The sequence below is a fragment of the Amblyomma americanum genome, chromosome 3 (genome assembly GCF_052857255.1).
Source record: "Amblyomma americanum isolate KBUSLIRL-KWMA chromosome 3, ASM5285725v1, whole genome shotgun sequence".
NCBI lineage: Eukaryota > Metazoa > Arthropoda > Arachnida > Ixodida > Ixodidae > Amblyomma > Amblyomma americanum.
In genome coordinates this window covers 213784134-213797184 of record NC_135499.1, presented here as the reverse complement: position 1 = coordinate 213797184, position 13051 = coordinate 213784134, and the positions used below count along the sequence as shown (strand labels likewise).

The 13051-nt window shown below is 42.0% G+C and overlaps 1 protein-coding gene across 3 annotated transcripts in view; it reads right to left on the bottom strand.

Annotated features, from left to right (window-relative positions):
• Mvl (solute carrier family member malvolio) overlaps window positions 1-13051 on the bottom strand; it is a 37939-nt gene that overhangs the window by 12876 nt on the left and 12012 nt on the right. For 2 of the 3 annotated variants that reach the window (XM_077659915.1, XM_077659917.1), the window contains exons 1-9: window positions 12497-12679; window positions 11351-11383; window positions 10902-10964; window positions 9678-9811; window positions 6614-6736; window positions 5274-5500; window positions 3525-3663; window positions 1125-1280; window positions 54-212 (exon numbers count right to left, since the gene is read on the bottom strand). In XM_077659915.1, the coding sequence (XP_077516041.1) occupies window positions 54-212; window positions 1125-1280; window positions 3525-3663; window positions 5274-5500; window positions 6614-6736; window positions 9678-9811; window positions 10902-10964; window positions 11351-11363 (1014 nt within the window). In that variant the 5' untranslated portion in view covers window positions 11364-11383; window positions 12497-12679. Of the gene's footprint in view, window positions 1-53; window positions 213-1124; window positions 1281-3524; window positions 3664-5273; window positions 5501-6613; window positions 6737-9677; window positions 9812-10901; window positions 10965-11350; window positions 11384-12496; window positions 12680-13051 lie in introns of those variants that run through there. The other variant, XM_077659916.1, reaches the window with a different exon arrangement.

The window sequence follows — 13051 nt, the reverse complement described above, 5'->3', positions numbered from 1 at the left end:
GGAATCACAAAATGAATAAAGAGATAGAAAACAGGCTCCACACCAGAACTCACAACATCGAGGTTGGTGCGGCCATAGAGTCCATGGGCGAAAACACCCATGACGAAGATGTTGATGATGAAGGAGACAAGAAGTGCAATACACGCCTCGACAAAGAAGTACTTGTTGGCCTCCCGCACCTGGACCTTGTCCGCACGATCTACAGCCCGTGACTGCAAGCCAAGCACACAATGGTTTGAACCAGGGTATACTACGTACACTAGAGCAAGGGCATTGATTTGCTTTCGGCCAATAAACAGAGCAGGCTAGCTGACATATACAGTCTACAGAAAAAGCACTGCCACAACATCTCACATCCCTTCCCTCCCCTTTGTCCAAAACAATATCTAACTGTACTACTGCTTGTTGGAACCAATACGTACGAGGAAACTGAACTCCTGCCCAGAGTATGTTTTCCCGCAATAAACTGCCTTTTTTGGTCGTCATTGAGAACAGTTACACTTCAGCCACAAAAAAATTCCACAAAGCCACAAATTCCACAAAGCGTACGCCAACCAGAATCAAAAACAACTAAACTGGATGTGCTTCATCAGAAAAGCCTGTTTACACAACAGGAACTGACGTGAAAACAAGTGTTGTAGTTTCTAGTAATGCAACTAAGGCTGGAATATGAAAAGACACTATGCGATCTTGCAAAATATGAAACATATGAATGTCAGTTTGGGAAACCATCCAATACTTGGTACTGCAAGAGTATCTGAAATATGACACAAAAAGCAGTTGCCACAGTAACCGTCTTCCAGGTAGATTGAAAATTGTGGCTAGAGTTATGCAAAATGCTATAACTTTATAGAGAAATTTTGAGGTAATGCACTTGACATGAACAGTGATATCATTTGGAAGCAATTAAATTTGACATAGACAAAGCGACACAGTGCTTCCGAAATGACATTTAAGTACCAACTAGCTCGATCCACTACCCTCATGGGCAGTAACACAATTCAATGCATCTATCCACAGTCAATATACTACAGAACCATATCACTGTTCATGAACTAGACATGTTAGGTAAGTGACCCATAAAACAGGCAAGCAGCCACTGTTTGTCACAGGAAGGTGCATACCTTGACAAGGGCAGAGTGCAGGTAAAGGTTGTGAGGCATGATGACAGCACCCACAATGCCCACAGCCTGCAAAAGGGCCCGGCTGTCGCAGTGTGAGCACCAGGGCACAAAGAGGCCCTCAACGACGCGCACCTGGTCTGGAGCCACCCGCACATACTGCATTCATGACAGCAAGCCCAGTGTGAGCACATAGGTAGGTCTAGTGAGATGAGACAGACCACAAGGACCCACACTCTTTTTCTGCTTTTGACAGGTTTGATGAACATGGCTAACATAGAATGACAGGCAAATTCAACGGCTGGAAGTTTGTTCAAGGCCCAGCATAGCAGCACATTTTCCAATGTTACTTGAACCTGAGGACAGGAATACAGAAAGCCGAAATTTTGCTCTTTAAGGGTATTGACAGCATCAGCTACAGCAGCCTAAAAATGTACGCACACAAACTTCACAGTGTAAATAGGAGTCTTGTTAAATGCACCTCGGTGCTGTGTAAACAGAGAATCTACACTGAAAGAGAAGCCAAAGGAGCTAATGAAATCTGCAGGAATCGGAAAGCTAAAGAAGAAAAAGCTCCAAATCAATCAACTGACTACTTTTAAGATTGCCAAGTGGCTGGCTTTTGGCCTGCACTGCCAGCTTTTTTTTGGACATGCTGATCATCAATTTCTTTTTCGCCCATATGGATGAAGAGTTTAAGAAACTTCAGGGCTAAGATAATATCTGTTCCCGAGAGAAATTTCACTGAAAACTACATGCATATGTGGCCGCTTGGTGTATTCCACCCAATTCACTAGGCGCAAGTTCGACTGTCATTAGTGTTTGATTAAGGGGCGGAAATGAATTGCTTGTATTGTTCAACCATACACTTTGTTCCTAATATGCAGAAGCTCTCCTTACTCTTATCTTTTGCTGCCTTTCAGAGATAAGCCTACTTTCAGTTCTCTTCACACTAACTACAATGCTCTTCCCACTGGCCAGATGAGCAGGAAAACTATAGTGTAATTCTTAGATCAAGTACACACTACTCATCCCTAAATGACATTTATAAAAAAAAAACTCGCCTGGCAGAATTTGAAAAACGCAATTACCCTCGGTGCTATGGATCGACAAAATTTTGCTATTTCGACTAGTTACATGCACTGAAGGGGTTGCTTTGCCTGCATGCTTTTCAAAAGCCCGCGTGTTTTGGCATGATGCAGCCAAAATTAGTTCAGCCACAGTGCCGAGGGTAACCGCATTTTTGAAATTCTAAAACCTGATATGGCTATTACTAAAGACAGGCTACAAATCTCCAATTGCAACCAGGTGTGTAACTGGTATAACTAGTTGACTTTAATCACGCTGTTTATATATTATAAATGTAGACTAACGTTTGAAACGATTTATTGACGTTTCGACCGTAGAATGGCCGTTGTCAGAATCCACGGTCGAAACGTTAATAAATTATTTCAAATGTTGGTCCACGTTTATACTACTACTGACCTGACTGTGCCAAGACTTATCTTTTCAATATATATATACATCCCACCGGCGGCATGGTTGTTTTTTCTTCTGCTTTATAAGTAATTTTCCTAAAGCGATAGTTTAATCGAAGTATTATTATCCCACTGATCAGCACTACACATTAAAAAAAAAATTTATACAATCCCCTACGCACTATGGTTTCGGTGACTGTTGGCTCCTTTCATAATTATATATGTATATATGTAGTAGGATACATCTTAAAAAAAAAAAAAAACAGCAGCTGCTAACACTGGGCCGCGGTCCGCGGCTAGGGTGTTTACCGCGGCGTCCTGTAGCACTCTGCCAGCCAATCACAACAGTAAACGAAATCGGCTTTTTAATGTTTGAGCCAGGTATCAAAATTCTAGAGCTTGTAATTATTTTTTTGTGATTACTTTCTTTTTTCGGTAACGAGAAGAGCTCTAACTAAGGACTACTTTTTTTGTCGTGGAAGAATTCTGTCTGGCGGTCCTGAATGTGGGCGGAGTTTTACTGCAGACTTAAGTAGTATCTGGCTATAGTTCACAAAACACAAACTAACACTCGTCAAAAAGCATCCGTGTAGCTGTATGTCATCGGGAGGAGAGGGGCAGGCCAGCAGCACATTTCCTCCTTGCAAACAAAGGATGCCACTCAAGCCGAGAATGAGTGCATAACAACCATGAAACCAAACTACCCGGGTAGTATTTATGGCAAACCATTACTCTTTAATTCCATTTCTATCCCTCCTTCCCCCCCCCCCAAACACACACACACGCACACAAACAAAAAAGAGCCCTCTGAAAATAGCATGCATATGCGCAATGAGTTAGAATTTTCCAATAATGAGAAAAATCAAGAAAGGGCCCCACCTACACAGCAGCACAACATGCATGCCCTTGACTTCACATGCCATACCTCATATCCAAAGGTGAGTGCCATAATGAGAATGAGGAACCCAAAGAAGGCTTCAAGCTTGCGCAGCCCATACTTGTCCAGCAGCAGGAAGGTGAATGTATCTATAATCGTGATCAGCACGCCCCCATACAGTGGAACCCTGCAGCCAAAAGGCGTGGGAATCAGATGCACTGTGCTGCTACAACTCCACTCGATCCTCAAGGCATTTTGTAACAGACTTTCTCACCTGTTAAGGCACAGCAAAAACTGAGCCCCTTTAAGGCTTTTTCAATGCTCTCAGAATGTACCAGGAAAGCAGAACTTATGCACAGCGAATTTCAATACACTTGACACACTGCAGCACAGTCTGGTTTTGAATTAATTCATTCATTTAATGTTAGCCACGCTTCCTCAAAAAGGCCCCAAAAAACTTCTTTGTTAATCAGAAATGCCTTGAATTTTATATGGTGCATTACAAGCAATGCTGTGCGCAAGGAATATTTTCCAAGCGCCATATTCATGAGCGGAGAAACTCAAGTTACTGCTGTTTCTTTCAAACTAATGCCTCCAGTCTCTGTCCACTTGACGTGCGCAAAGCAATGCCTGACCTGCCAGGGTCTTGTCATGTCACAGTAGATCCACCAGTAACTACCACAAAAAGAAGAGGTGAGGAGAGAGATGGCTGCAGGCAAGTTTGAGCAGTCTTGAGTGAATGAGATTTTGTTGGAAATGTGTCCTTTTCAAAACAATTCAAGCCTGTTATCATTGACATCAACTAAACAATAAGACATAACTAAAATTATGTGCATCTAGTATAATCAGTGCAAGCCGTAAGTGCAGTAGATGGCCAACCACACATTGACATCTTTAAGCACATCACCCATACTCATGGCTGAAAGTTGCAACTGAATCTTGCAGTTAGGCAAGCACTAAAAATACTGCTACTGAAACAACCTGCAGCACCATAATCACTGCTAGCTACTTATTCATTCGTTGCGTATGGCTCAGGGCAGTGTTGTGAGCCACGAGCAGTGACAACGCTCGCCACTGCTTGGGACTGCACAGACGCTGTCAATCCTTTGACTACCATGTTTTTAATCCTATAAAGAAATGTAGTCGTGGTTTCAATACTGGAAACTCCCCACAAAAAAAAAAGAACTTAATTTTTCATTCAGTCTATGAGTGTTGTGTGCCATGTTGAACAGAACAACTCGGCAAAGATATTTGCAGCGATGTCATCTATGTGCCGAATCCATTTATTGCCATAATCAAGGAGCAGTTAAGGGCTCATGTTGACAGAATAGATAGAAGGAGAGTTCAAAAAGTTTGGAGCAGTAAACAGCACGATAAAAATGAAGCTATTGCAAAAAAATAATCTGGTGATTGGTTACCTGGCTAAGGAATGAATGGCAAATCCCATTGCCTTTATAGCAGCCCTACAGTCCTATGTGTGAGGAGTGGGCGCAAGTACAACAGAAAAAAAGGTGCTTGTTGTTCACACTTGAAGAGTGGCAAAAATTAAGAACCTTCTAACAGTAAAAAGGAACACATTCTGATGTTCTCCAACAAAGCTGATGTCCTCAAGGTTAAAATTTGTTTAGCTAATGCATATGCTGTATGCATGAAGCTGATCATAAACCTCTCTAAATTTAAAGTGGAAAACGATTGCTTATCTTTCCATCAAGATTCAAAAGTTCCCGAGACCATTCCAGGACATCTGCTAGCATGAATGTATAGTGTGTACGAAGAAAAAAAAAAAGTGAGACTTGCCGTCCACCAGACAGAAGGTAAATGGCAATGGCTGTACCAATGACTTCCTGCATGTCTGAGCCAACAACAGCCACTTCAATCATGATCCAGAGCAGGATGCGTGGAAAGCGTGGATAGCCGCGCCGACACATTTCAGCCAGATGCAGGCCTGTCACCACGCCAAGCCGAGCACTAAGACGCTGCATCATCAGGCCCAGAAGCGTGGCAGACAGCAACACCCACATAAGCTGCAGAAAGGCCAGCAGAGAAGTGACTCAACCTCTGATCTCTGAAAGGCACCATTGCCTTCACAGAAAAAGTCACTTACAAGGAAAAGACATGGCTCTTTAGACAGTTGACTTACAGTCTGCCTTCACAGAGGACAGCCATTTTTTTTTTCATGTTATTTAGCAGTATTATGCCAGTGTTTGTCTTGTGCAAGACTCCCCCTTGTAATGCTATTTTTTCCCTAATAAGAATGAAGCACAGTAATAATACCAAATAGCCCTGGTTTTCGTCAACACGGCAGTTTTAACTTTTCGTTTTCCACGATAGCAGGCATCTTGACTATGGCTAGTTCAAAATGCTAAAACTGCCTGTGCAGAGATTTTGGTGCATGTCAAGAGGTCTTATGTGGCTTCCAGTTTAGTGCTTACATAAAGCAAGATAATGCAAGAAAATGTAAGTGCATAGCATCAGTACTATTGCCTTAAAGGCATAGTACTGAAGCTGTTATTTATATTTATGTCCTATTCGAGTATTGTTCACTTTACTACATTTATGCAAAACACAAACAATGTTTCTATATGGTTGCGTAAATGTACTGATTGCAAGAAATGTTCCAAGCATACTTTTTATTCAAGCGATCTATTTTGTTAAAATCTGTAAGGTAATAGATGTTTGTTCAAATATAATAATCGACCTTCTCTTTTACCATACTAGTTGGTACAAGGGTGTCTAAAATAAAATATAAAGCTATATGGTTGTAACTATTCATACTTTTTGCTCTCCTCATAGCATCATGTTTCAATCACTGTTCTTGTTTCATTTGTGTCCCTAAGGCAGCTCATCAGTCACAATTAGAAGTCAAGGTAAAGTGCACATGACCATGCTATACCACATGGAAAGTGGTATAATAGGGTCTGCTTTGAAGAAGCAAGGGTGCATAATGGCCCTTTCCAAGTAAAAAAATACGGTACTTTTGCCCAGATTAATGTCTTAGGCTACAATGTGGGAAGCCATACTTACTACGAACTATGAACAAATTCGTGTTACCATCAGCTCCACTGAGAGGGCTCAACAGCACGCAAAACATGCATGAGATTGGTAGAACAAAGGGAGCAAAGGTAGGACCACTGCACCTTGTACTCAGCCAGGGCGCCTGACTGCAGGTCTGACTCAATGTTTCCCGGGTCCAGGTAGGCGATACTCATCAAGAAGCCCGGTCCTGTGAAGGCCCACAGCTTACGGAAGCTGAAGGTAGTCTGGAAAGTTTGGATCAGAATTGTACCTAAACTTATTTCGAGCAATATAAAATATACAAGCAACAATGAAAACTACCTGGACAAAAATAATTCAACCCTTTTAGGTATTTTGCGCACTGAGACGAAAAAGTACAAAAACAGTAAGAAAAAGTGGCCAGTATGCAAAAACACAATGCCATTTTCAAAACAGATGCCACAGCTATTGCATGTTTGGTTTAACATATGAAGTAAGAAATAAATGAAGAGGGTACCCTCTCTCACATGCCTTATATTTAATAATAATAATTGGTATTTTGGGGGGGAAAGGAAATGGCGCAGTATCTGTCTCATATCATTGGACACCTTAACTGCGCCATAAGGGAAGGGATTAAGGAGGGAGTGAAAGAAGAAAGGAAGAGAGAGGTGCTGTAGTGGAGGGCTAGGGAATAATTTCGACCACCTGGGGATCTTTAACGTGCACTGACATCCCACAGCACATGGGCACCTTAGCGTTTTGCCTCCATTTATATTTAAAGGCAGCTGCATAAGTACAGCAGAAGGCATATGCATGCATACTCAGCCTGCATATGCTCCATGCTGGAAGTGCTGATCACTTAATCATATGCTTGACCACTTCACAAATTTCCAGACTCCAGATAACCTAACCCTTACCCAAAGTTAACGATTCAAAGCCCATTATGGAGATTGTGTGAGCACAAAATGATGCAGGTACTTCTGTGTATAAATAAAAAGGCCTGCTCAACCGACTTGATAACACTGACCTTCCTTCTACATACAAACTAATCCGACTATGACTTGAATAAGTTCCCACAGTCTTAGTGTCTTTCAAAGCTCATGCCTCTGAAAGCTGTATCGGGCTCAGCAGGCAGCGACGATTGTTATCAGCCCACGACTCCAGTACTCTAGACAAATGTGGGCAACTGTAGAAGCATACTGCATTACTTCGAGCACACAACAGTTAAACATGTCAATCTCCTTTTACACAACCCTACCCGAAAACACGGCATGTTATATAATGTCAAAACCCCATTTTGTACAGTTTGCTGCCTTTGCAAGACATCAATAATTTTGGGAAATTTGAATTTTACAACATACCCATATTTGAAAGTAATTGAGTCATAGTTGTCATGCTTCCAAGCTTTCTTATGCATCAACCAGGTTACCATTAGTTTAAACAGGAAGCCATCACGTATCCGATGTCACCAAAAAAAAATATATATATAAGTAGGCATCTTAGTTAAAAAAAGAAAAGCCATATGAAATTTTCAATCGAGACCAATTCGATCTTGCAAATATTAAAAAATTTCAGAAAATTTGGCAGCGATTCACAGTATCGCCCGCAACGACTTCATAAATGCAACCATGGCAAAACCAGAATATCTGGACAAATTATGCAAAGACCAAGTTTACAGCATCAGTAAAATAGTACAAGGGCACCTTCTGCGTTTTCTTCGCCGTCGTTTATTGCGTGGACTGGATGCATTCACACTGGTAGGGTTGGACCTCATGCGAAATTCCATCAGTGGGCTTTCCTACATATCACATATGGTGAAAGCAAGATAGCCGACCCTCTGCTCAAAACAATCATAGCGCGAAAATGTTTTTTTTTGTTTGTTTTAAGCTTCCATAAAGTGTTATGTACTTAAAGTCCACATGCATTTCACTCGCTCTGTCGCCTTCACAATGCTTCTAGTGCGAGCACCGCCACTTTGTTCTGGCCAACTCTGATGTGCAAGAAAGCCCAATTGCGGAATTTTGCATCTTGAAGACCCGGCGCCGGGTTGACGCAGGACAAGCAATCGTGTAAAACATCCTGCCTTTTGCATGGTGCATTGCAACCTGCGCACCTCTTAAAATGAAAAAAAGAAAATTTTGATCAAATTGCCCATTTTATTGGCTGCATCCTCTTTTAAAATTGGAACTTTTTGAAAAGCGAAATAAGAGTGGAAGGAGACTGCCGATGAACACTGAATGCACCTCTTCCCATGCAACAGATGAGAATGATTTTGGGAAGAGAAAACTGATTGGCCAAACCTCGTAGGCATAACAGCAGGCGTAACGGCAAGCGTGACAGTGATAGGTACGATGTAGCCAAAACTGGTTGAGCCAGAGCGGCGAGAATAATCGCGTTTTCGACATTCTAAAAGCTGGTATGGCTACTACTAACGGCTGGCTACAAATCTCTAATTGCAATCAGGTGCCAGTAATAGTTCAAAAGTTAACTATCCAAATTTAGTTAACCACTGTACTAGCTAGAATGATTCCCCTGTTTTTTGACGTCCGTCAAAATTGGTATTACTATGCCGCCATAACTTCTCTTCACCTCAGAAACCCTACTTTTAAAAATTAGTGATCGGCTTCCCTGAGACACCTGGTACGCACTAGTAAGCGTCACATATGTGCACAGCTAGACCACCAAACCTATATACGATAGTGGTTGTATCCTTGTGATAGCAATCATGCAGCAGTATATTAGAAAGTTGTGTAAATTTTGAATGTTCACTGTATACATTTTATCGAGATTTACTGACAAATTGGATGCAACTAGACCCGCAAAAACACGGCTGTGTTAATTGGGTCCAATTGGAGCCAGTATTGAACTGATAGACCCATTGGGCTCTCCACTTGGCATAGACTGACCCAACTGAGCATTCTATTGGAATGTGGGCTATAGTCCATTTAAATTATCCAAATGGAATAACCCTGCTAACAGGAATCAATTGGAATTGAAATCTGAGTCCCACTGGAGACAGATGGAAACAAAATTTATTCTTTTGGAAATTCATTTGGATAATGCAATTGGAAAAAATTGTATCCCATTTGGATCCTACTGGAAGAAGCTGGAAACTCAATGGGTTGAAATTATTTTTTTTTACTAGGATGCTTACGAATTATCATATGGCAGATGCATATGAACAGGCCCACAGTACAACTTGCTCACCTCTCCTGTGTCTGGGACCTCAATCTTTTGCTGAAAGTATGCCTGGTCAGATGGTTCAAATATCTTCTGATTCGATGCTGCGGTGCCATTTCCGAGCCCTTCAATAGAGTTGTATGTTCGTGATGGCTGGTCTCCTGTTCAAAAAAACATGCAGGTATGCGTGTGAATTGTGGTGAATGAAAAAAAGCAGTGTCACATTACCTGTAGCCTCTGCATAGCTTATGCCTTCATCTGCACAACAGAGAGATGGCTGTAACATTGCTTCAGATTGTTTTTGCATATCGAGAATGAGTCAGATGTGTGCAAGTGGTGCAGCTATTGATGGCTACTTTCACTCTACACTCATTATGTTCTGAAAGAAGCACAAAGAAGGCCCAGAACAGCTACTTGAAAGAATAAAAACTAGTGCACATGCAGGTTCTCCTATTTAGAGCACTCAGTGCTGTGGCAAAATTACTTTCACATTCACATCATATATCTCTGTCTTGCAGAAGGCTCTCTGGGTCGAAATCATGAAAACAGAAGGCTGAACATCATGAATAACCATCATGCATTTAGTATGGCAAGGCCCAACTGATTTCTTAAGGGTGAAAGATCATACATCACAACAAATACAGCTAGTGCTTCCATTTCTACTCGTATTGGGGTACACAATATATTACACATAATGGCAGCTGTCAAACTTATTAAAAACAAGTTGACATATAATTTCTTAGGGCCAAGTCTTGCATATGCAAAGCAACCTCACCTTGGCAAGTTGCACATCTGTAGAGCATTCAGATTTTCTTAGAAGTCCGTGGGTCAGCTCTGGGTTAGGATGTTCATCTTACGACTTTACATGCCACTGCCAACTTTTAAGGTGCTCAAATCTATTAAGGTGGCTTAGTACTGTGACAGGACAAAGGTTACAGCTTCACTCTGCTATAAACTCTGGACAAGTAAACATCACCTTCTTAGTGTTCCCATCTTTCCTTTATCCTTGTCCCATGAATACAAACATCTTTGTTGTTTGCTTAACTTTTAAGCAATCTTTTATTGGGAACGACAGCTCAAGTGCCATTAGCATCTTTCTGTCTTTTCAACAGATTTTTCAATGCAGTCACTATTGCGATGCTTATAAGGTTATAAGCTTATCAGTTTTTGCACATATGGTAAGGCACATATGTGTGTAACAGCCACAGTTGTGTTAAGTAATAGTGAACAGCATGGTATACATACACATACCATGAGTTATGTACGTGCTGGAGCCTTTGTCTTCAGATGAGCCTTCTCTGTCATCATGTGTGCCTGAAATAACAGGATAAGTCCTAAAAGTCAAAATGTACACGGAGAAATATACTAATCCTAGCTTTGCATTCTGCAATGTGATTTTTGTTTCGCCTATGACAACAATGACAAAACACAATGGCTTTTTTTATGGGGTTAAAGGACCAAATTTACTCAGGCTATGAGGAACACCGTAGTGAAGGGCTATGGAAATTTCGATCACCAGAGGTTCCTTAACGTGCACTGACATCACACACTACACGGACCTCTAGAATTTCGTCTCAATCGAAATTCAACTGCTGCGGCCTGGGTCGAACCCGTGTATTTTGGGTCGGCAGCCGAGCGCCATAACCACTGAGCCACCGCAGCAGCTGACCAAACAAAAATGAAATTCCAAGAAAGCCCACCTGGTACTGCCATGCTGAAGCCAGGTCTTCAAGCTGGAACAATACACAACCATAGGTATGAACCTCAATATGCTCTTGCTCTGACGCTACTCTAATCAACAAAGAAAGCTATACAATATGCTAGTGACAAGTAAAGAGTAATTCAGCAATGCACATAAGCAAGCCCATGCAATGAAATGAGCAATAACTGTTCAATGCAAGAACTGCAATTGCAAGCAGTGAAGACATGCAAGTAATTAACTGATAAGCTTATAATGATCGAGGATGTCACTGGACCACACCTAATGTTGACTTCAGCTGAATCCTTCAGTTATGGAGAAATTTATTGTCTGAGCCTTCAAGATCATAATAGAAATAGAGGCCTGGATTAATGCAGGCCTCTATTGCAAACAATTGTTTGCATTTGAAATAGGTGCATTATTGAAAAAATGCATCGTATTCCTTACTACCACTGAATTGCCTGCAAATGATCCTCTTCCCACATGAAAATTGAGGCACTATTTCCAGCTATAAAAGCACTTTTCCCGTTGAATTTCCAGCTGGGGCGGCAGGAAGAAATGGCACTTCCATTTCCAATTCAAGCTGGAAAGGAAAATCTTCCAGCTGGAAGCAAGAAATATTCCAGCTGGACACAATTTCCAGTTCCATAATCCAGCTGAAAATGGCAATTTCCAGCTGATAAAGGGCATGATTTTCGGTTTCATAATCCAGCAGCTAGGTAACGGAAATATTTTCATCTGGCACTGAAAAATAAGCAGGGCATGTGGCTGCTATTCCTCTACCAGTAGAGCATCACAAACACAAAGTAATTCGCCATAATTTGAAGCCAGCTTTGTCGTCAGAATGTTAAAACGCTGGAGTAAGCCAGAAGTTCGGGGTTGATACCCCGAACTTCTCTGAATTAGAAACCGTACGTGCCATGGAATAACGTCTTTAGCATATTGTTCTCACTGAAACAGCGAAAGTTCAAGACTCAATTAAGCCCGTGCAACCTTCGATCGCTTCACAAGACCAGCAGCAGAACGCCTGTAGAGCTACAGCCTGCGGACAGCAGACATCGTACGACAATAATTCCGCCTCGCAGTTCGGTGGCATATAGTCATCATGTGCGGGCTGAGGAGAGCAATAGGACTGACGGCTACTTACCTGCACATGCAGTACCGACGTCTAGGCACCACTCAGTAATTAGAACTTACAACACATGCACGCACCGCTACCATCACCACAGCGCACGCCCGCTACATCTGCGCGCCAACGTCAAAAAATGAAGCGAAACTGACGGACAGCACCGCAGCAGCCTACACGCATGCTACACGCCTACTGCTACCCTCTCTCATCTCCCTCCCCACCTCAATCGTGGCTAGCGCCAGCGGCGGCAGTAAACATTGAGCAAGAAATTAAGAGCGGCGGGGTGTCACTTTGTGTGAAGTTAGTCGGAGTAACAAAACTTCAAAGACTACGTATTCCAAGGACTCACGAATTTTCGAGAATTTCTTGAGGACAAGCCAGTTGTTGAAAATTATCAGATTGATGCGCCACCTATGAGCACTAAACACCACTGCTAAACCCAGCTGTCATCGCCACCATCGCCGCAACCTCTCGCGCTGTGCTTTGTATGTCGCCGTCTTCTCTCCTTTTATCCTTTTGAAAATTGCGTATGTTGACGACTGTTACTGAGGCTTTGACCTGTGCAGCGACTGG